Source organism: Meleagris gallopavo, chromosome 1, assembly GCF_905368555.1.
Source record: "Meleagris gallopavo chromosome 1, MGAL_WU_HG_1.1, whole genome shotgun sequence".
In the NCBI taxonomy this organism is placed as follows: Eukaryota; Metazoa; Chordata; class Aves; order Galliformes; family Phasianidae; genus Meleagris; species Meleagris gallopavo.
In genome coordinates this window covers 50,298,860-50,322,453 of record NC_139404.1, presented here as the reverse complement: position 1 = coordinate 50,322,453, position 23,594 = coordinate 50,298,860, and the positions used below count along the sequence as shown (strand labels likewise).

The 23,594-nt window shown below is 49.8% G+C and overlaps 2 protein-coding genes across 4 annotated transcripts; one reads left to right on the top strand and one right to left on the bottom strand.

The window, feature by feature from the left end:
- Positions 1 to 186: 186 nt before the first annotated feature.
- Positions 187 to 19,916, bottom strand: PLA2G6 (phospholipase A2 group VI). The gene is made up of 16 exons (XM_010711039.4): positions 19,524 to 19,916; positions 19,057 to 19,272; positions 18,032 to 18,212; positions 15,823 to 16,010; positions 10,569 to 10,665; positions 9,494 to 9,676; positions 9,180 to 9,288; positions 8,498 to 8,647; positions 6,780 to 6,870; positions 6,000 to 6,163; positions 5,340 to 5,490; positions 5,039 to 5,175; positions 3,680 to 3,834; positions 2,772 to 2,939; positions 1,686 to 1,759; positions 187 to 1,382 (listed from the first exon to the last, which is right to left on the bottom strand). Exons 1-16 carry the CDS (start codon positions 19,706 to 19,708, stop codon positions 1,241 to 1,243), a joined length of 2,391 nt encoding a protein of 796 aa, XP_010709341.2. The 5' UTR covers positions 19,709 to 19,916; the 3' UTR covers positions 187 to 1,240.
- Positions 19,917 to 20,070: 154 nt separating this feature from the next.
- Positions 20,071 to 23,330, top strand: MAFF (MAF bZIP transcription factor F). Of its 3 annotated transcripts, none has more exons than XM_085226452.1 (3): positions 20,071 to 20,230; positions 20,851 to 20,904; positions 21,637 to 23,330. In XM_085226452.1, the coding sequence occupies exons 1-3, from the start codon at positions 20,105 to 20,107 to the stop codon at positions 22,048 to 22,050; spliced, it is 594 nt and encodes a 197-aa protein (XP_085082578.1). In that variant the 5' UTR covers positions 20,071 to 20,104; the 3' UTR covers positions 22,051 to 23,330. The 3 variants fall into 3 exon arrangements, with proteins under 3 accessions (XP_085082578.1, XP_085082592.1, XP_085082587.1); XM_085226466.1 differs by lacking the exon at positions 20,071 to 20,230 and adding an exon at positions 20,342 to 20,364; XM_085226461.1 differs by lacking the exon at positions 20,071 to 20,230 and adding an exon at positions 20,386 to 20,531.
- Positions 23,331 to 23,594: the final 264 nt, after the last annotated feature.

Below are 23,594 nucleotides of genomic sequence, written 5' to 3'. Positions count from 1 at the left end.
CATCACATGCATGCTCCCAGGGCTGGCTTTGGACACAGATCATTCACTTACCAGCCCATACAAAGGGTATAGCTCTGTGCCTCAAGGAGCTCAATTTGTCATTTTCTACTTGTAAGAAATTCAGACTGCAAGATCAGAACACATCCGGTGTTCTGCAGGATGCAAACAAGACAACCGCAGACTGTGTTACAATGGAACCAAATTCAAGGCTCTTTTTATTTCAAGTCAAGTTAGGTTTTGTTCACAGTAGTAGTCCATTCACTCAAAAGCAAATGATTTAAGTTTTCAGTTTTTCAGGTTACTCCAAAAAATTCCTTCCAGTGGATACACATCATTTATAAATATGCAAAATTTGCTGCAGAAACATTTAATATAGAAGTCACACCAGATTTACAGCAGTAAAAAAGGTAAAATAAATCCAAATTGTCAGCATCTTTGGTGCAACCTGATGTCAGGTTCAATTGCACATTTAAACTACACGCTAACAAAAAAGAGAATCAATCTCTCTACCAAGACAAGGCCATTAGCTCTCATCTTGAGCTCGCCGTGGACAAGACACAAGGTTTTCACATCTCAGCCCTTGAGCAGAGTATCACAGCAAGACAGGGGGCATAAAACAGTTCTGGGGGGCTGCTCCCATCCTAGGTGCAGTCAGAACCCAAGCTGCCAGCTGTCTCCGAGGGCAAAAGGGAAGGGCATTACAGGAGCCAACTGGCTCTTCCAATGTCAGTCATATGTTGTATCAATCTACTGCAAAAGGCTGCAGAATTTCTGTCCCCTTCTAAGTCAAGTACATTGATCAAAGACAAATCCCTTTCACCATCCTACACGTTTTGAACCACCTTGTCCCAAGCAGGAAAAATAATCCTTGAAACTCTGTCAGGTATTGGGCTATTGTGTGAGGTGGGAAGGAGTAAGGTGCTTTGTCAGTACTGCACAGACTGCAGCTGGCTCATGATAGCTGGGGATCTGGCTTCTGGGAAGGGCTGTATGCTCAGATAGCAGGGCAGCAAAACAAAGCACAGTGGAGATTAGCCTATAGTGGGACAGTAACTGTCAGTTTTTCACAGCTGTCCTGGAATACACGTGCACTGTTGTCTATTAAATATCACTAATTTGTAAGTATTATTAGCAGGAGCAGTCCCTTCTCCCCACCTCAACATCTTGGTTCAAGGCAAATCCAAGCTGCAGCATCTGCTGTCCTTGCCTCTGGGATGCAGAAGGAACACTTCCAGGTCAGTCATCGGCAGAGATACTGCACCAGCCGCTCCAGCTGCTCCCGCTGCTGGTAGATGTAGAGCTGGGTGTCCCAGAGGGCATTCACCAACACGCTGTCATTCACCTCGTCCAGCATCACATCTGTGTGTAGCTGAGGGCTGAGCCTGTGCACACCAAGACAATATCACCCTGAGTAGAACAGGGCAGGATGCACATCCACAAAGGATCTTCTTAGCACGCTCCAAATCCCAGTAATGGACCCCAGATAAGGCATGCTCAGTGTATCAGCTCATACACTGTACTATGGCATCCTCCATTGTATCACAGAAGCAGTAGGACTGGGGGCAGGAGGCCAGGTCTGGGCTGGCACACCCTTGGAAGGGATGTGATTTGGGATGACACATGCCAAAGCCAGGTTCTGGAGAATAAAAATAGGTTTGTGCAGAGAGCAGAAAGGAAGCTCTTACCGGAAATATGGGATGTCTGTCATCTCACACCAGGCCCTGGCACGATTCACAGCTGGGCCATCTGCGTCAGTGCACTGCGGGAGAAGCATGCCCACAGTTAGAGCCTGACGGCAGTGCTGCCCTCTCCCTGCCTCCGAGAGGCTCCCTGGCACCAGGCTGAACTACACGAGCCACAGAGGGAAAAGGAAAAGCAGGAGCAAGTGCATCCTGGATGGTGAAGATTAGTAAAGTGGCTTTGTTACAGCATTCCTGATCCTTAGGACACAAGGACACGAGGAATTTTACCATACAGATCCTCCTTCCATTACAGCACAAATTCACAAAAGAAATCCCCAGGGTGCACCTCTGTGGGACTTCAGCTTTACCCATTTCTTTTCCACAACCCAGTACTAGCCCGTGACCATTGCAGGCCCTCTGTGCTATCGTGGGACAAAGAAAGACTGGGGGAGACACAGGGATCTCCCCAGGTATTTTCAGGCTTTAGAAAGTTAAAAAGAGATGAAGCAACAGAGTGAAGATTACAGTCAGAACCTCAGTTCTGCTCCTTCTGACTTTCATTCATTTGGAGTGCATTCATGCACAACACCTAATGAGCTTCCTTATGGAGTATGCAAAATTACATGCCTATTACACACTCCTAACCACAGCTACGAGCTGCTATTTCTTATTAGTAACACTCCCACTCCTCTACCACTTGCTAATTGTCCCAGTGGGAACCACAAAGCTCTTCTTAAGAAAAATTACTTGTTGTCATGCTGAAGCACGACTTTTTATTTTTATTTTTTTGGTCCACATTGCTCAGACGATAATTCACGCTCTCTGGAAAGACTCCAGGTCTCATGAACTGACACCTGCAAATGTTCCTATGGCTCACTGACCACCATCCTGCCTTTACCTGCCCAAACAGGCAGAGAGGAATTCAGACCTGCTGTGCTTCCACAGTTTTTAAGCAATTCTTGAACTCTGGAGCTATTCCAAGGAAATTCAATTTTCTCTCAAAAGGAAGAAGCTGAAGATTGGAAACCTTTATTCCCTCACTGAGAGCAATTCCAGGGCTTTCCTTCTTTCCTTCCTCCCAGTACTCACACAGTCCACCACCATCTTGCCGAGCTCCCTAGCCCCAAAGACTGTCTTTGCCAGTTCCCAGGGGTTGGTAGGACGGAAGACATCCACAGAGGACACCGGGACCTGTGGAGGTTTCCCTGTCCCCAGGGAGACCACCAACCCCAATTTTCTTACTTTCTGCCTCTGACCCTGTGGACAAAAAAAACACACATTTAAGTCCAAGAACAGAACATGTATTTCACAGAAGTCTAGTGGATGATCTGAAAACCAAGGCAAAAAGACTCAGTAGCCTTTTCTCGCCTCTGTTCTCCCACTTTATTACGGGCTGATGAGCAGCTTTAATCTACACGCCTTCAAAGGTAATGGTTACATCCTTCTGTGCCTTACAGGTCTGGATGCATTCAAGCCCATGGGATTCCCACAGAGACGACCAGATGGCTGTGAAACAGTCCAACTCATTCAGTCATTTCGGGAACAAATCTCTCCTCTCTACTACAGGGAGTGGTGGCTGCCATTAGTGACTGATCTTTCTGAGCAACTAGGCACACCACAGAAAGCATTCACTGAGCAGAGTGCCCTGCCATTGTCTTCTCCATTTTGAGAGGGCAGGAAAAGACCTTGCAGAGCTGTGTCATGGGCCACACTACCATCATCTGAATCGTCTGTGCTAAAAGCAGCAAGTATATGCAAAGTCTGCCCTTGTGATTCCTGCCTCCCCACCTCAAACCTGTCAGAAAAGGCACTTCATCTATAAGCCAGCATTCTCTACACATATCCCCCTTCCCATACAGTATTTTCCAGGATGCTGTAATACTAATTTGTTTTTCCACTGGAGAGAAGTTCATTCCCAATCCGTTCAATCCCAATTTGAGATGGCCCAGTGTAGTCAATGAAGCCCAGCTACCTTTCAGTGCCAGGATTTCTCTCACCTTGTTGATCAGAGTCTTGTTGTACTCGTGAATCTCCGCCATGGCATCAAGGGTTGGGTTGTTTGCTAGCAGCCCACCATCCAAAAAGCGCCCTATTGGCCGGAAATAAGTGGGAGCTGCACCACTGCAGCGAGCAGCACGCCATACCAATTGGTCTGAAAGGAGAAGAAGGACCATACAGGCCTCTTTCAGCAGCTTTTCTGTGTGAAAGGAGCATCCCCCCTTCACCAGCACAAGGCAAATCAGGAAGGCCTGTAGGCCCAGAATATGGAGATTGTTGTGTCTTTCTCCCAACAGCAGGGTTGGGTTTGTTATTTATTGGGTTTGTTGTTTTTGTGTTGTTGTTTTTGTTGTTTTTTTTTTAACTTAAAAAGATCATACAAACATAGAACCATTAAGGTTGGAAAAGACCTCTAAGATCAACAGGTCCAATCTCCAGCCCAACCCCACCATGCCCACTGACCACATCCCTCAGTGCCACATCCACACGGTTCTGGAACACCTCCAGGGATGGTGACTGCACCACCTCCCTGGGCAGCCTGTGCCACTGCAGCACCGCTCTGAGACAAAATTGTTTTGAGTATGGTTCTCCCCCAAACATCAGTGCTGGGGGCTTCCCTGCTCCTCCTTTGAAACTCCCCTGCCACAACTTGAGGCGACTCCCTTTTGTCCTGTCATTATGAACGGGAGAAGAGGCCAATCCCCAGCTCACTGCAACCTCCTTTCACATCATTGTAAAGAGCGATGAGGTCTCCCCTAAGCCTCCTCTTCTTCAGACAGAACAACTCCAGTTCTCTCAGTTTTTCCTCATAAGACTTGTGTACCAAGATGTCCTCATCACTTTCCTTATATTTTGAGATAGGAAAAATTCACTTTCCACTCACCACTGCTCTAATAGTGAACCCGTCCTGTTGCGAAACAACAAAAGCAGCAAGTTGGAGCGGGTTTCATGGTTAAGTTACAAGGTTTCTCCACGTTACTTTGTTCCTGAGAGCCCAAGGGAAGGTGCACTGATTGCATGCAGGGGTCCTCTAATAGACCCTTTCTTTAAAATCCTCACTAGCCAGCCCGTGTTCATGGTACAAGAGAAGCCAATGGAAGAGGGGTGAGGAGAAAAGGACACTATCACTAGGACCAAACCACTAAGTCAAGATCAGGGATGAGCCATTGCTGAGACACCTCAATTTTCAGAGCAACAGGAATCACAGAACGGCTTGTGTTGGAAGGGACAATTCAAAGACCATCCAGTTCCAATCCCATTGCCATGGGCAGGGTTGACGACCACTAAATTAATCTCCTGTGTCTGAAGGATTCCCCCTTGACTACCAACCATCTAGACTGCTGCATGCCAGCATTTACCTTTGGGCTGAGTGAGTGGTTTGAAAGTCGCAGTTGTCTTGTATTCAGTGGAGATCTTTGTCTCAGGTACGGGGTAATTCCGGAAGAGGTGGAGCTCAGCTGGCTGTCGGTCACATAGAGTCCCTGTCACAATAACTCTGGGGGAGAGGAAACAATACACCAAAGAAAAAATGTGAAAAAAAACATGCTTATGGCTTCAGAACATCACGAGTCCTCCAGATCTGCTCAATGGAGACGCTAAGCATCTCTGCTGAGAGAGTCTCCCAGAAGAGCAACCAGCACAGCCCTAATCAGGACTTACTTGGGTTTTTGGACATCTGTCATTTTGGTGTTTTCCCCAAACTCCTTCTTCAAGAACTCATCCAGGGGCTCTGACTCGTAGGGCCGAGACCCCCGGAACACCATGTCCTTCATGCGGAAGTACAGGCAGCGCATGTAGTCCATGGACTTCCCTGAGGCAGGCAACAGCATCAGCAGAGTATGGGGAGGGAGGAAGGGCAGGCAAACAAACAGCACATCAGAGCTTGGACTTCCCAGGACCAGAAGGTGAAGGGAAGTAACATTCCCAACCCCATCCTTTCCCAGGCTTCCTGCCACATGCTTGGCCATCAGCAGCATGACTGGGAAGGGTGAAAGAGGAAAGGTAAAGTTGAAGCTTAGTTTCCTAGCAGTAAGTGCCAATCACCTTGCCATAAAATCAGGTTGGAGAGAGCAGGAAGAACAGAACATTGTATTCCATTCACCTTCCCCAAATCCAGACAGTTGCTCGATACTAACTGACATGAGAAGCAACTGCAAACCCAGGTCTAGGTTTTCTTTCACTGATGAACATCCCTCTTTTAGGTAGGGATAACGAATCCCCGTTAGGACTCTTAGAGAGGCAGTTCCCACCCCACACCCAGTCCCTCCCAGAAGAGTGCTACAGGAGTGAGAAAGGGTCCATTATTTGCACTGTCCTCACCATGTACAATAGCCAAGGCCAAGATGCCCCCAGTGCTGGTCCCTGCAATCCAGTCAAAAATCTCACGGATGGGACGACCCGCAGCTTTTTCGATGGCCAGGAGAAGCTGGATGAGCACCAGGCCCCGGATGCCCCCTCCATCCAGACATAGGAGGCGGTCGCAGCTGGAGAGACAGACACAGCTGATGGGAGCTGTGGAATGGCTCACAGATCTCAGCACAGGGCCTGGGCACGGCAAACTGGGCCAGTAACAAGAAAACTGCTCTGGACAATCATAAAATGGCTCTACTAGTAGTATATAGTAATGGATATTGCCTCAAACAAAATGTGGACAGTCCTAAGTTCCTGCTAGCAGTACCTCAGTGCCAACCCTCCCTCTGCTGTGCACACGGCGAGGTACACACAGACACCAACAGGGCAGTGCACAAGTCAGCAAAGGAGGTGGGTGAGCATCAGGGCAGCAGCACGTGGAGATGGAGACATCACTAGGCCAGAACAGCACTTGGTGCCTAGCAGCAGAAGGGAAAGACAGTGCAGGGGCTTCACCTGCTAGTTCAGGCTCTGCTGCAGCTCCAGAGCTGCAGGCAGAAACAGGAGATGGTCCTTTATGGGAATGGAGATTCAAGGCAACAGAGTGGAAGGGGGGGGGGCTTCTGGCATAAACTGCAGCGAAGGACAGGGGATGCCACACTGATGAGTGTGGGTGGGTGGGAAGGAATTTATGTACACAGCATTAACTTTCAATTGCACAGGAGTTGAAACAGAAATTCTCTCACTTACTTTCTCTCACCCTCTCTGGGTGAGTCCACGACATCTGGTGCCTTCAAGAACTGCCCAAGTGTCGCAGAAACATACAGAAGGTCCTTGTACCCTAGCGAGCCATGAACATTCAAGGGCAAAAAAAAAATTAGAAACCACTTTGCTACCTGAACCCTCCGATGAGTGCCTTAGGGGTATCAGTCAACTAAATCTTACTTAATGAATTAGACAGCTTTTAATTATTCTTCCCACTTTCTCTCCGTATCCAGAAAGCTGATCATGGTACACAAAACTTCCCACCCCAAAGGTAAATGATTTCCAGAGAAAACAGCCAACACCTTTCCCAGCTGAATAAAGCTTTCTGCAGAAAACATAAGCCATCTTACCCGTTACCAAAAAGTATCCCCTAAAATAAACTCCACACCAAAGAGGAGAAACCCCATGCTTCAGAGCAGGCAGCTTAAGAAGTGCTAGCAGTGATAAAGGATTTGGAGAAGCAGATGATGAGCAGAATAGGTGAGAGAGAAGGTAGAGCCTAGCAGCTTGCCCACTATGCCGCTTACTGCAAGCCATAAGATCAAACCTAAATCTACTCCTGTGAGGTAACCTAAGCAGGAAGGCTCTGGGGACAGGGTGGCTTGTCATTACCCCTCAGGTGATGTAAACCCAGGTCACCCTGGGTGCGGGGCACCAATCCAGCCTAGGTGAGAAGGCAGCCTGTGAAACCAAGAGAAGAAAGAACACGTGGAAGAGGTTAAACATGTGCTGCCAGTGCCCAGGTTGGGAAGTAGCTGGATGGCAGAGAACATGGTGAGCAGTTTCTTTGAAGGCCAGAGTCCTATGCTGGAAAAGGGACTTTTTCTGGCAGTTTATGAGAGCTGAAACTCTCTGGTCATCTTCACAAGGCCATGGTGAGAAGAAAGTCCTGGTGCCACCAGCCAGTGGTGACATGCTCCAGAGCCTGTGGGGGATTGACCCTTTGCCTCACTGGAAGGCCTCTGCAATGGAAACCACCAAGCTTGAGAGGGAAAGCAGACCATAAGCAGCTGTTATCTCCCTGAAAGCCCCCGACATGTTGTCAGAGCCTCCCTCCAAGCCAAGCCAACTCACCCCACCCACTGCCTGCTCCTGCTGCTTCTGCTCAAGTTCTGTAGCTCCCTGGAGGAGGAAAGTTTGATCCCTGGGCTTACACACAAAGCCTGGGTAGTGCAGAGTACAGACTCTGGCACAAACATATTTTGTGTTTGGATCTTTCTATGGATGATATAAACCTTGTGTCTAGGGTCACTTATCCTCAGACTTCATCCCTTCCCTCTCCCAACAACTAGCTCCTGGGATATGAACAAGCAACACTTTGATATCCTGACGCACAGTGGGATGCCCTCAAGGCAAGTGTCTCCACTTCTGACATGACCCAGGGGATAAAATGCATGCAAGCAAACAAGTCCTATGCCTCTTCCAGGGGGGTGAGGGAGTGAGGGAAACAGCCTTCCCTTTCCTCTATATCGAGCTGCATTGCTTCAGGTCTATAAAACAGAAGTTTAGAGTAGTAGACTTTAGAGTACGCGTACAGGAAAAGCAGAGAAAACAAGAATCTGAATCCTGCAACACCTGGATGAGGACAGACAGCTGAAAGTGAGAGCAAGGAGACAGTCCTCAGAGCAAAGGCTGCCCAAAGAACCAGAGTGCTGTGAAGCCAGAAAAAAAGGAGAGTGAGGGAAGGTCAGGGAAGGCTTTACCTAAGCTGTTGTAGCTGCTCCGCGGGGAAGGTTGGCCTTCCAGGAAGGAGGCGGCAGATGGTGCCAGACTTTGGGAGTCAGGAATGGTTGGGAGGCAGCGTTCGGTCCCTACAGTTTGCAGCAGGTCTAAGAGCACTTTCCGGTTCGCACCTTAGGTGATGGTGGGGGAGTCACAGATCAGAAAGAGAATCAGTGCACGCACACACCGGGGGCTCTGCCAAATTCACAGCAGCCTTGACCTTCATAAAACCTCTGGGATGAACCAGGAAAAGCATGTCTTGGATCTCTCTGCCTTATCACAGGCAGCAGGATCTGTGGTCAGAAGGTGTGCACACTTCTCGCTGTGGAAGAACAGCCCATGCCTGCTTATGCCAAGGCTGTTCAGTCACACTGTTATCCTGCTGTGAGTCTGCAGTGCCCAACACTACGGCTTGAAGAGAGGGTGTGTGTGCCAGCTTTTTCTCTTGCTTCTCTGTCTCAGAGGAGAAATTAATCAAGGACTATTAATATGAAGTCTACGCCACTAGCTCAGCAACTGCCAGCAACTAGAAGCTGGGAGAGCATCTTGGAGAAGCATTGCCTATGCTTGGCCTGTTTTCACCTCTCCAAGGCACTCTTTTAGCCAAGAAGGGGAGACAGAATGGTAGGTTCATCCTGCGGAGTTGCTCAGATGGTCCCTCACCTTTGCTGTTCCTGGCTGCCAGCAGCCCTGGTGTCTCCCCGAAATCATTAGGGATCTCAACATCTCCTCCGAACACAACAATTGCTTTGATCATATCCAGGTGGTCATGCTAGGAGACAAGAGAAAGCTCAGTCAAAAGCCACGATTCTCTCAGCTACATCTCTCATTCCCTCCCTCCTCTTTTCATTAGCCAAAGCACACACAAGGAAATTCCCCCTGAAGGACAACAGCCAAAATTTCAAAGGGACCTGCCTTTGCCTCAGCCCTTCAGGAAAATGCCTTCTTCTCCCCAGCAGCCTCTGCAAAAATCTCACCTTCATGGCCAGATGCAGTGGTGTGTTGCCATCCTGGCCCTTGGCATTGGTGTTGGCCCCGTGTGTCAGCAGTACCATGGCACAGTCAAAACGACCTCTCTTGACTGCAATGTGCAGGGCCATGTCAGCCGTCCGGCTGGTCAGGTTCACCTCAGAGCCATACTTAAGCAGCAGCTGCGTCATCTGTGCCCAAGCATGCACGTGCCAGGTGAAGAAAAGAGAAAGCAATCATGAAGACAGCTCACACAAGCGGAGTCTCACGGACAAGCAGAGCAAGTGAAGAGCAGCGAGCCTTAAGCCTGCACTTGGAACTAGCTGGTAGTTTCACCATCTGCTACAACTTCTGGATGTTTTGAGTCTTATTTGTAAGTGTAACAACAGGCTGAAATCAATGGAGAAAAACAACTCTTACTCAAGCCAGAGGGGGACTGCAGACTGAAGGGAAGTTTGCTTTTTGATCTCTGCAAGCCAAACATACTCGTTTTACAGAAAACCTCCGGAAGACACTTCTGAGAGGGATGTGACACTGCAGGAGGGAAAACAGTCCTTCCATTGGAACACTCTCTGCTTGAAACAAGCTCTTAAAGGTGCACCAGCATAGCACATCACATCACTGATCTGGTTATCTCTGGCAGAAGACGACTGTAACCTACATACCATCACCCGGCGCCCACCTCGCACTCCCCTCGCATTTTTAAAACATCCATCTGCTTCCTTTCTTGAAATTGGCAGGTAATGAGACAAGAGCTCCCCCCAGGGGTAACCAGGCTTCAGTGACAGCGGTGCGATTTCTCCCCAGCCAAAAGGGAAAAGGGACAAGCTGGCAGTTCACAGCCAAGGATGAATTACTAGCCTTTTTTGTATTGCAAGGCTCCACTGCTCCCTGCAGCAAACAGCACTGATCAGCAGAGGGCAAACAGAATCAGACAGCCTCAATCAACTCACCAGCAGGGCTGTCTCGTGGACAGCTTGCTGGGCTCTGACACAAGTACTCAGTGAAGGGCCAGGTCAGCAGCGAAAGGAATTAAGCAGGCGCTGGGTGGCAGCACAGGCTCTCGCCATGGACTCTATTTACCTCTGCCTTCTTCGCCCAGTGCAGCGGGACGGCTTCATGGCGTGGGTCTCTGGAGTGGACCTGGCTGGCATCCACCTCGAGGATGGCCTGGGCACACCTAGAAAACACAAGATGAAGGGATGGGTGTCTGCCGTCTTAGTTTAAGACCTCATTCATGTCAGTACCTGCCTTCTGCACAGAGCCCTTCAGGAAGCCCTTCAGCAGCAGCTGGCTGGCTGCAGCACCTGCAAGTTCCTCAGCTGCAAAGCAGTTTTATTTTGCTGTTTGCAGAAAGGAAGGGAGAAGCAGGAAGCATACAAGCAGCACGTGTTCAGAGACTGCATAATCTCTTCCCAATTCCAAGTTGGGAGCAACACCTGGGTGCTTCCCCAATATAGGAATATGATATTTCTGGAAAATCTGAAGAGCTGGAGGGAAACGTGCCCTCTCTCATCCTTCTCCCCATGGAAACTTGGGGATAAAAGTGAAATAGTTCAATACTTGCTGAAATTATCAATCTGTCTACTTGCCTAGGAGAGAAAAAAAAATCACATCTACTGTGATTAGTGTCCAGTACCTGCAAACGTCCACTCCAAAACAATGCCAAGTAAGTTGTAAAAGTGATGAAGCCCTACTGCAAAATAAGGAACCCAAGCACGTTTTTGGCTTGTGAAGGTCTCTCTAACATGGAACGCAGTTTTCAAAATGCTGAAAAATCAGTTGGCAGCAGTTACTACTAAGAGTCCTTCTTGTAGGACTGGGACACCATGAAAATAAGCATTACAAAGCACATATAAAGAGAATTAAATTTGTCCAAGAAAAAGAAAACAGGAAATAAGTATCATGCCTTTTGATTCAAGTTCAAAGTATATTAATTAAGGGCCCAGAGTACCATTGGCCCACAGGAGAAAGGAAGAAATAGGCTTTGGAATGAAAGCTTATTAGGATCAAAGCACTTAAAGGCAGAGTTACCTCTTTTACTATGAAACTTCTGTGGGATGCCGAGGAATGGGATGGCAATATCTGGAGGGACTTGGACTCCAAGATTGAGTTTGAGCTGGAAGGGCAGGGAGGTGGTGGAAGTACAATCCTTCAAATCAATAGGGGCAGCAGAAGTGAATGGACAGAGGGGTACAGATCACACACACTTATACCCTAAAAGAGTTAAAGGAATTACAGACTGGCAGCGGAGTGGGGAAGGCATGGAGTTTTGTGACTTAGTGTAGTGGCACTGCACCTATCTACTTATTACTGGGTGAAAAAGACCTACAGCCCACAGTGATCAGATCTGAGAATACGCTCAACTACAAGAGATCAGGGATTCTGACAGGCAGACGTATTACTACATCTCTGCTAGATCAGATGTTGTGTGCAGCAGTTTTAACAGCACTTGCAAATCTTGCCAAATCATTGTCATCTCTCAGAAATTGGCATATAATAGAAGAAGGCATTAGTCTAGCGCAGCAGATGGGGATGGCTTATGCATTAATAACAGGAGCTAATCTGGACAGGGCAGTCACAAGACTCTACTGGTAACAGAGGCACCTTACCAATACCTTGAAGGAAGCTGAGGTTGTAATTTCAAGACAATCTTTATGGATGGTGAATAAATGAAAACCGCAAAACCAAAAGGAGTTTCCTCACGGGTGATGAGGAAACAAACGTGAAATGATCTTGTGCAAGGCTGGTGTCCCACAAGAAATAGACGGGATCACAACACCTGAAATGTTGTGCCAATAGCAAGTCATGCCCCTCCACCACACCTGCCACCTCAAGGCAAAGCACTGGCAAATGTCAACACAGCAGGAAGGAAGGTTTGGCAGGTCTCCCACACTGCCACCACCAGTGCCTGTGATGCTCTTTCAATTATAAAATAGCAGATTTCATGCATCAGCTCTGGTGGATACTGGACTGAGGCTACCCTATTGCATAGCAGTATTAATGGTAAAGAAGCCAAAAGAAACAGGGAGACGTTTCTGAGCTAAGGTTACTTTAACAGTAGGAAATACCAACCCATTTGCAACAATGGTGTTAACTGTCCTAATTAAGGAATATATTTTGCATATTGATGTAATGGCAGCACGGATAGCTGAAACACTGAGTGCTCACTTCTGCTTCAGGACCTTGCAAGCAGGATTTGCTATTTGAGGTGTAGCCATTTCATGTGGGTTTCTGAAGTGGGACACTGTCATGCTGATGCAGTGGCTGTAAAACAGAATTGCATCCCAGAGGGCAGGAAGGAATTACTACAAGCATCCAGACACATCAGCATGTGAGAGCTGGTAAAAAAAACACGATAGTTGCTTTTATTAATCTTACTTAGACTGTTTGACTATTAGAGGACGCTTGGCGAATGACTGTAGATCAGAGGGAACTGAATAGTCACCCCCAGCTCGCAGTTACAGGACCAGACACGGCTACACTCATAGAAAGAACAAACAAACAAAAAAAAAACATAGCAGCAAGAAATTCACAACTCTGGTATTGACTAGGAAGAAAGTTGTTTGGCAGCAGACCAAGGAACAGGAAGCCTTTATTGCCCGCAAAAATTGAGCGTGCACCACTAGACACCCATAGACAAGGATATACATTTGAACTAGAACTACTCTGGTGGGAATTGTGGCAAACGCCTGGGACAAAAAGTCAGCAAGGAGATGCCCTGTATCTCCTGTGGAGGAAGCTCCTCCTTATGACCAGTTAATAGAAGAGCATAAAATGATGCCTTGCTTTTACCAACGGAATTGCTACTGGCTAAAGTCAATGGAAAGTTGCATACGCTCAATTCCCAGAAATTCTACTGGGGCAAACAGGTGTACAGGCATCTCACCCATGGGCTGAACTGACTGCAGTATCCCTGGCCATCCTGGGAGGGAAGGCACACTGCTTCTACACCGACAGCTGGGTTGTATACAAAAACCTCACAATGCTGTTACTGAGCTGGGCACAAGACGTTGGCATGTTCCTGGCATGGGGGGCAAGCATAGGGCAACAAAATTGGAAACGCATACAAGAATATACCTCAAAAATAAGGCACATCTCATTCAATCAGAAGATGCAAAATAAGAGGGAAGTAGATGATAGAACCTCTTCCAAAGTACACGCTCAAGTTATAAGTGTTCATATTGCTTGTGGATGTTGATCAGCTCATTTGTGCTTGCATGGGACACTGCTCACAATCGAACCCCTTTGTTATTACACATGCATAAGGCATGCGTACATAACTGTACTATTTGTATGCAGATACACTTAAAGGCCATGTATAGACCCCAAGGAAAAATAAAACAGGGTTGGTGGGCTTTGAGTACCTGGCAGGTTGATTAAATTGTCTCACTGTCCCCGTTGATAGGGTGTTGATATATATTCACTGTTGTGGATAGACCATCAGTACAGTTCCTTGTTAAACCCACAACAAATCCATTGATCAGTGGAGCACAACTGAAGCATTAGAATAACTCAGTCATCAATATGGATCTCCTCACCAAATACAGTGAGCAAGGAACACATTTCATTGGACATAGTGTCCAAGACTGGCCTAAAGGGCTAGGAAGAAATTGAATATTCCACATCGCCCACCAGCCTCAAGCTAAAGGCTTAACTGAAAGAATGCATGGGATGTTGAAAGAATAATTTAAAATGTTAAACAGTACTTAAACTTTACAACATTGAGTTTATTTATATCTTACTAAAGATCTTTTTTTTTTTTTTTTTGGTAAAACTGAAATATTCATCATCAAACACCCTATGATCGTATCACAACATCTCCAATACAAAATATGCTGAAGACTGAAATTCTTCCAGATGATATCTCTCCCCAAGTGTTAACCACAGGGGAAAGAGAACTGTTTACAATGATGAACTGTGTGATGAGATCGTAACAGGCTAAGATCTACCAATCTACATGTGATAATTCATATAATAACTTGAGAATGCAGTGCGGCTCTGTACTCCAACTTCTCCCCTTATTCTACACCCTCTGTTCATATCTGACTCTTAAAGTTTCTGTATTTCAAGTATCTTCCATAGACACTGTGCCTCACCTAAGGAAGACAACACTGGAATTATACTATTGGCACCATGAAAACTGAACTGAAGTTCAATTGAAAAAGTGCAAGCCTATGTGAGCAACTGTCCCATGTCAGGTTACCAAGCCCAGAGAAATATTATCTGAAGGAACTGGAGCAATGGTGTATGTATTACTGGAAGGAGATGACACTCGTATTTTCCTTCCTTATCACAGGTTGCTTTGGAGTCTTGCTCTACCAGCACAGACAATTTCTGCAAGACCAGTGTGTAAACACTTGGGTTTGGTTGGCCTCTACTGGAACCAACTCCTCATTATTACTCCTTCTCAGTAGCAAATGCACCTGACATGTGTCCTTGCACAAGGTTTACATTGAACATCAAAGGTAACTGTTGCCATCAATTTGGTAGTAACTGCTGTATGCTAAGGAACCTAACATTGACTGGTAATTAACTACCTCTTTCAACACCAGAAACACTGTTCTGAGTTTGAAAGTACATGCTGCCTCAACATAACCAATGAATTAACTACTGTGAAGCACGTTCAATGTCTTCAGGACTTAATATATCGAATGAAACGATCTACTGGCTGATTGCTGAGTGGCTTAATTCCATGACAGGAGGAGCAGGACTCCTAACTCTGTATGTTTTTATGCTTGTTTTCCTATACGTTTTGTTACCTGCCTCCGTATACCACATTTTCCCACACTGCCAGCCCCAGCAGCAGCAGCAGCAGTCACTTGCGAGAAAGGGGAGTAATAAGTTAAGAGCAGAAGTCTGGATGAGGACACAGATTGCCAAGGAGGATTGTAAATATGCTCAAGTGACCTTGCAGATTAAAAAAAAAAAAAAAAAAAAAAAAAAAGGTAAAGCATGGAGAATAGCAGCATAGGAAAACACATCTAGCATACCCAGCATACCCACTGCTGCTTGTCCTCTGAGTATCTGACACCTGTATGCAGACAGCATGGATATTAGGTGGAATTGGAGGCATCCTACTGAGCGTTGGGGCTCCTGCCTTGTGCAGAGTAGATCAGGGCACAGTGAGAATCAAAGTACAGTGGTAAACTATGTCAATGCAAACCCCTGATAAACAAATCTGTGACCCTCCAGCATGGACCAAGCCTAGTCATGCCTGTAGTGGTGCTTGTGTGCGTCTGCTTGCTTGCTGCCCAAAGGATCCCACAGTCAGTGAGGCAATGGTGTGTGGTTGCTCCTGCTGCATGCCTGCACTGACTCACACAGTTTTACTTACCCCTTCTGGGAGTACTTCAGAGCTGCATGGATGGGGTAGCCCACTGTCCCCATGACATTGCAGCTGGCACGGCACTTCAGCAGAGACCGAACCATGTCTTCTTTGCCCAGCTGACAAGCAAGATACAGAGGGGTCAGCCCTTCGTGGCTCAGGTGGTTCACGCCAACAGTCGGGGCACTGCTCAGGAGCTGAGAAGAGCAGGAAATAAATAAATAGAAGACAGACAGACATGCAAGAGCTCACTCCTTGAGCTCCAAGGAGAGACTGTAGCACAGGGTTCCCCACAGTGCTACAGCCTGTCCAACTTCCAACATGGTAACACAATTGAAGCGCTCCTGAAGGCGCGATCTCCGCACATTTCCCCGGTCCACATTCACTTGAGACACCCCTCAACCAAAAAAGGGTTCACCCACACTTTAGCAGCTGTATTAACACAGCCCAGCAGACTCAGCTGCAGAACAGTAACTGTGAGTGTGCCATGCTTAGCTCAACTGAATGATAGCACTCATTGGAACCAACAGCTTCTTCTTATCAGCTACCACAGCCAGCCAGCAGGCAGGAGCTCACCCTTCCCTGCAGTCCCACCATTGCTTCAGCTACAAATGTGACTGTTTAAAATACACGTGGGGAGATGTTTGAAGGAATTCTCCTCTTCTACCTGTAAATTTCAGATCTGCTGCATGCTAACTGGTTGCCCTGGTTTTCATACTTGATTTTTTTTCCACAGCAGCTTATGCAGTGCTGTGTGTTTCAGATTTGTGATGAAAATAATGCTGATAAAATAGCACAACAATGTTTTAGTTGTTGCCAAGCTGTGCTCACACAGAAACAAGGTTTTTTTTTTCTGTTTCTCAAGCTGCCTGTAAGCAAGTCTGGGGTTGCACAAGGTACTGGGAGGGGACACAGTCAGTACAGCTGACCCCAACTAACCATTCCATACCATACAAAGCTGTGCCCAGCAAAGGAACTCAGGGAGCAGGCTGGGGAAGCTTCTGTTGCTCAGAGAGTGGCTGGCTGTAAGCAATTGTGTTTTGCATCACTTGTCCCCTCCCCTGCTCCCCCATTTTTTTCTTTTTATTTTTTTTATTTTTTTGTTCTTTCTCATTAAACTGCCTTTTTTCTCAGCCCACAAGTTTTCTAACTTTCACCCTTCTGATTCTCTCCCCATCCATCCAGCTGGGGGAGGAGTGGGGAGCAAGTGAGTGGCTATGTGATACCTTGCTGCTTATACAGGTTAAGCCACAACACCAGTTTGCTACAAGAAACTATCCTACTGCCATACTGTGGGAACATTGAAAGTCCCCGTGTACAAAAGAAAAGCAGGAATTTAATTTATTTTCCTTGGTTTAGCCAGGAATTGAAAGAGAAACAAGCTCAAGATTGTTCAAAACTGAAAGTATATCTTTAACAAGCTGAGTTGCCACCATTAGAGACATACAGGAAGAAAACATCTTTATAATACAAAGGTCCTAACTGTCCTGTCCCACAGTGTAGCAAACCCCGATTGTTCATCATCCCTCCACCACCACACATTAGGAAATCTCTCCATTGTCTGGCAGGCAACAGGAGAGCTGTCACAAGAGGTATTGGGCAAACACAGCTGGTGCAGCTGCAGGCGAGGGCCTGTCTGGCACCCAGTCCAGACCTGAGGAGCAAAGCGGAAAGGAACCCACAGCCTTGCAAACCCAGTCACTCTGCCTCGGGGCTCTAATCACCAGAACTGCTCAGATCCAACAGGTTCTGCAGGCTCGGGAAAGCCCAGGGCAGCTCCAAACCAGAGCCTGAGTTTGCAGGCAACACACACACCCTTGGTAGCCTGAAGGCTCTTTTTGGAGTGCTCTACCCAGATCTAAAAGCCCTGATGGGAGGAGATGTTGAAGGGACAGCCAAAGGTCTGAGGAAAGTTAGGATTAAGGCTTGAAGCAAATGCCAAAGGATACTTTCTGAGGAAACCACTGCTTCACAACCCTGTTCCACTGCAGGGTGGAACATGGAACCTGCTTATGGGAAACTGCACCAGAAAGCAGGGAGGAAGAAAGGGGCTGAAACCAGGTTCAGGCATTCCCATGATGCTGCAGCAGAGCTAGCTGCCATTCATTACCCTAGACTGCAGCCCCTGGCTATCATCCTCTCTCTCTCTCTCTCTCTCTCACAGCATAGAAAGGAAAAGTTCCAATCCCCCTTCTCCCAGCTTTGAGACTGCTCCCACCTCAATGATATAGGGGTTGCTTCCTCGCACAGCATAGTGGAAAACTGTCTCTCCTTTCCTGTCTGTAATATCGACTCGTGCATGGCAGTCCAGCAGCTCCTGCAGGCAGGCCATGTCTCCCTTGCGGCACGCCAGGTGCAGTGGAGTGCAGCCATCCTCACTGTCTGTGCTATTCACACAGCTGTAAAAGAAGGAGGAATGTTACAACATAGAGAGGCCGCAAAGACAAGGATCTACCTCTGCAAAGACCCAGCCCTACCATGGACCCTCCTCCTGACACAAAGCCCTTCCCTCTGTGCATGCCCAAAGGCAGCTCTGTCTGCCCACAAGAAGAGAGGATACAGACAGCAGTCAGCAACCAGGCAGAGATAGTGCATCAAGAGATTGATCGCAACATCTCCTTGCTGGCTTCCTCTACCCTATGTGAATGTTCCTACAGAAAGAGAATGAGAGTTTGTGACCAAAACCCTTTTCCTCTCTTGCAGTTTACAGTGAGCCACACCTCCTCTCTGAAAAACAGGTCCACAAGGGTTGTCAGTCTTCAGTAAAACAGTTCAGTCCTTCTCAGGCTTGTTTAGCCTGGAGAATAGAAGGCACTGGGGAGACCTCATTGTGGCCTTCCAGAACTTTAAGGGAGTTTACAAACAGGAGGAGAACTGACATTTCAGATGGTCTGATAGCAATAGGACAAAGGGGAATGACTTTAAACTAAAAGAGAGGAAATTTAGATTGGATGTTAGAAAGAAACTCTTTACTCAGAGAGTGGTGAGGCACTGGCACAGGCTGCCCAGAGAAGCTGTAGGTGCTCCATCCCTGGAGGTGCTCAAGGGTAGGTCGGGTGGAACTCTGGGCAGCCTGAGCCAGTGGGTGGCAGCCCTGCCCACAATAGAGAAGTTGAAACTAGATGATTTAAGGTCATTTTCAACCCAGGCTATTCTGTGATTCTACGATCCAGAGCAGCAGAATCAAAGACACCTCAACACAGCCCAAAAAACATCAGGCAGGAGACTGCTCCGCACCCTCACCTGAGTACACGGTTGTGTCGGAAGGTCTCCTGCATGCCAACCTCCACTGCTACGTGTGCCGAGGACCAGCTTGGGTGGTTGCGGATGCAGTCACTGAGCTGCTGCAAAACCTCCAGCGACAGGGGCTGGGCTGAGCTCTCGTAGAACGGCCGCAGGTGGCCAGCATAGCGCTCAAAGCACACCAGGGCTTCTGCTTCATCGTCGAGGTGGAAGAGCCTGGAGGAGAGGCGAAAGGGAGAGGTAAACATAGAATCATTAAGGGTACAAAGATCTCCAAGATGATCCAGCCCAACCGCCAGCCCATCCCCACCATGCCCACTGACCACATCCCTCAGTGCCACATCCACGCGGTTCTGGAACACCTCCAGGGACGGCGACCGCAACACCTCCCTGGGCAGCCTGTGCCACTGTGCTCTATCAGGCCTCCCTCCAAGCTCTAAGCAGACACCTGAGGGCCCAGCACCTACCGAAAGGCAACCGCCGGGCTCTGGGGATTGACCAGCACGCCGTCCCAGCAGCGGCCGTTGCTGTAGAGCCGCACCCGGCCGTCCTCCCGCAGGCTGCCTTGCCCCGAATAGTCGGCGGCGGGCACCTCCTTCACGCGGTACGGGTTGCTGAACGCCTGGCTCAAGAGCCGCCCGAGGAACTGCATGGCACGCAGCTCCCCAGCTCGACCTTGCGAGAGATAACCGAGGACTGACAGCCCGGAGCCGGCAACTCTTGGTTTCTGTACCGCCGTCCCCTTACGGGAAAAACGGCCGTTTCCCCGCAGCGCCCGCAGGGCCTAAGGTGAGCCAAGGCCCGCAGGCCCCGCCGCTCTTTCTGCCCCAGAGCGGACCAATCAGCTGCGCCGCTCTCGGGGAGGGGCCGATGGGGAGGGGCCGATGGGGTGGGGCCAACGGGCCTCCATCCCAGAGAAGGGCGGCGAAGAGTTGAAGGGAGTAGCCGCGCGCCGCCATCTTTGAAAAGGGCGGAGAGGGCGGGGCGGGGCCGGGCCCCCAGGGGGCGGGGCGAAGGAAAGGTGACGTCACCGCATGACTGTGTTTTTATGAATGAAAGGAATCCGCGGGTGAGTAATCGCGCGGAGCTCGGGTCGGAGCGCAGGGAGCCCGCCCGCCCCGCCGCACCCCTCCCGCGTAGCGCAGCACAGCGCCGCGACACAGCGCGGCCTCCGGTAAGCGACCAGCGGGGTCGGGACGAGGGATCGGGAGTTTCCGGAGTAGGGCGGGCGGTGGGAGTTCGGGGATCGCGTCTCACCCCCGGCCCTGATTGCATCAGCTCAGCTCTTCCCGTGCTTCGCCCCCGACGGTACTTTGGAGAGAAGGGAGGCGGAGAGGGGTGGTCTGGAGTTGGGGCCGCTTCGGGCACTGGGCCCTCTCCTCCCGTAATGGCGGAGGGGAGAAAATATCAGCCCCCCCCGCCCTCATCTCTGCCCCGAGAAAGAAGAACAGTGGCGGTCGAGGGGCACAGAAGGAGTAAGTGACTCTCGTCCCGTCCCCCCCTCCCCCCTCCCAGCGCTGCTGAATCACGGTGAGACGGCGCCCGATCGCCCGTCCCCGCGACGTGGCCGCGGCCCCCACCCTTCGACCCCACCGCGGGCCCCGGCCCGGCTCCCCCCTCCCCCCGCGCTGCCCTCCTCTGAGCTCCCCTGCGCCCTCGGGGAGGGCCTTCCCTCGATGTTGTGGTTGTGTGCCATTATGAGCTTCGTATAAAGGTGGAGCTGGGCGGGGATCGGCATCACTCTCCGTGTCCCCGTGCTGGCACTCATCCGCTCTTCTCTCGGGTGTTTTATAGGGCCGGTACGGGACGACCATGGCTGCAGATGGGCTGTCCAGCAAGGCACTGAAGGTGAGCACTTGGAAAAATGAGAGATGTGGGGGGCCAGCAACAGGGTCCGGCATCAGGAGGTCCAGGATCACAGAATCACAGAATGGACAGGGTTGGAAGGGACCTCAAGGATCATGAATCTCCAACCCCCCTGCCACATGCAGGGCCACCAACCTCCACATTTAATACTAGACCAGGCTGCCCAGGGCCCCATCCAACCTGGCCTTGAACACCTCCAGGGACGGGGCATCCACAACCTCTCTGGGCAGCCTGTGCCAGCACCTCACCACTCTCTCTGTAAAGAACTTCCCCCTGACATCCAATCTAAATCTTGCCCCCTCAACTTAAAACCACTTCCCCTTGTCCTGCTGTTATCAACACTTTCAAAGAGTTGATAAATCAGGATCAGGGAGTCTGGTGCTAGGGATTGGCACTGGGAGAAGTCCAGCATGAGGGATAAGCATTGAGGAGATCCAGCATGAGAGGCTGGCAGTAAGGACTGCAGCATGGGGGAATCACACTGGGGAGGTCCAGCCTCAGGGAGCTCCAGCGTGAGGAATTGGCACTGGGGCTGCAGCATGGGGGATTGGCCTTGGGGTCCAGCAATGGGGTTGGTGTTGGGGGGGGGTCCATCACTGGAGGGATCCATCATTGGGGATGGAAAAAGGGGTTGGCATTTGGGAGGGATCTAGCACTGGTGCTTGGCACTTGGTGGTCTGGCATTGGGATCTCACCTGCTCCTCCACCCAACAGGTGAAGCGAGAGCTCGGAGAGAACACGCCGCTGCTGTCTGATGAAGAGTTGATGGGGCTGTCAGTGCGGGAGCTCAACCACCACCTGCGGGGTCTTTCCAAGGAGGAGGTGGCGAGGCTGAAGCAGCGACGACGGACGCTGAAGAACAGGGGCTACGCTGCCAGCTGCCGGGTGAAGCGTGTCTGCCAGAAGGAAGAGCTGCAGAAGCAGAAGATGGAGCTGGAATGGGAGGTGGACAAGCTTGCCCGGGAGAATGCTGCCATGCGCCTGGAGCTTGACACTCTCCGTGGCAAGTACGAGGCCCTGCAGGGCTTTGCCCGCACTGTGGCTGCCCATGGGCCACCTGCCAAAGTGGCCACTGCCAGCGTCATCACCATCGTCAAGTCCGGTGCCAACCAGGCTGCCTACTCCTAGTGCTGGCCCCGTCCCTCGGCTGGGCACTGTCCCCCCCAGGGCGTCTTCCCCTACATACTTGAGGCTCTCCTTTGCTGGGAGCTGCACCCCAAATCCTTCCCTCTGGTCCCCAGACCTCCGCTTGTAGGGAGGACTGCCACCATGTGTGTGCCGGGTGGGACAGCACCTTATTGGAGATCCCATGGGGGAAGCCCAAAGCCCGGCACTGCCCCGTGGTCCCATCCCTTGCTGCATCAGTGGGTGCGTGCAGGAGGGGATGAGTCCATGTGAATGGATGGAGGCAGGGAAACACCCCCACAGCTCCAAGCTGGCAGGAAAACACAGTGCACCCCATTTTTTTGGGAGAGCTGAGTGCAGGTCAGGCGCTCTCAGGAGCATGTACCAGAGAGGGAAATGGGGAGAAGGTTTTGCAGAGGAATGAGGATGAATGGGGTCAGCACTGGGCTGACCAGTGAGAAAAGATGGAGATGGCAAGAGAACGTGCAGGTCGGAGGGGAACAGAAAGTGGCTGCAGGTTGGGGTGAGTGGGATGGCAAAGCACTGTAACAGCAGTGGAGGGGGACCCTTGGGCAGGAGACATCTGGGGGCTGTGAGACAAAAAGGAGATGTGGAGGGGCTGTTTTCTCCCCATCACGCACATCCTCTGTGACCTGAGTGGGACACTCAGCCCAACCGGGTGCCTGGAACACAGAGGCAGTGGCAGGAAGGAAGTGGAGGCAGCTGGAGTGCAGATAACTGCTGTTTTGCTGCACACAGCCCCGCTTGGATGGCCCCGCCAAGCCCTGTGCTCCACTAGCTCCAGGGCTTAGGCTGCACAAAGTGAGGAGACAGAGTGGTTTGGAGGGCAGAGCATCCCACTCCTGGGAGCTGCCTGGCAGGCAGCTTCTCCCTTGGGTTTTCCTCCAGCTTGGACATCAGCACAGAGGTCTGGGCATCGCCACGCCAGCCGCCCTCGGCTGCAGCCTCCGTCCCAACCCAGAGAGGTGCCCGCCCAGAGGGCACTGTTAGCATCCCCTCTATCCCACTCCCCCTGGGTTTATTTATTGCACGAACCTAAGTTATTTTCACGTCCTCTTTGCCATTCCGCCTCTCGGCACAGCCAGGATGTTGGTACAGAGCCGTACTTTATATTTTATATATGCAAATCACATTTTATCTTATATAGAGCAAAAAAAAAAAAATACTATTTATTTTCTGACTTACAGTATGTGTCCTACCTGAGTCCTCTGTATTTTGTAGACTTTACAAATAAAGTGAGTTCTTTTGGTTTTTTTTCCACAGAGAGTGCGTTTGGTCTTTCTTGAACTTCTAGAGCTGTCTTGGGAGACCTTAGCGCTGTCTACAATGACCTGAAAGGAGGTGGTAGTTAGGTGGGGTTGGCCTCTTCTCTCAGGTAACAGCAATAGGAGAAGAGGTGATGTCCTTAAGTTGTGCCAGGAGAGGTTCAGGTTGGGTACTGGGGAAAATTTCTTCTCCGAAAGAGTGGTGCTGCATTGGAACCATCACAAACCCAAAACTGGTTCAGAGAAGTCACGCGGAGGCAG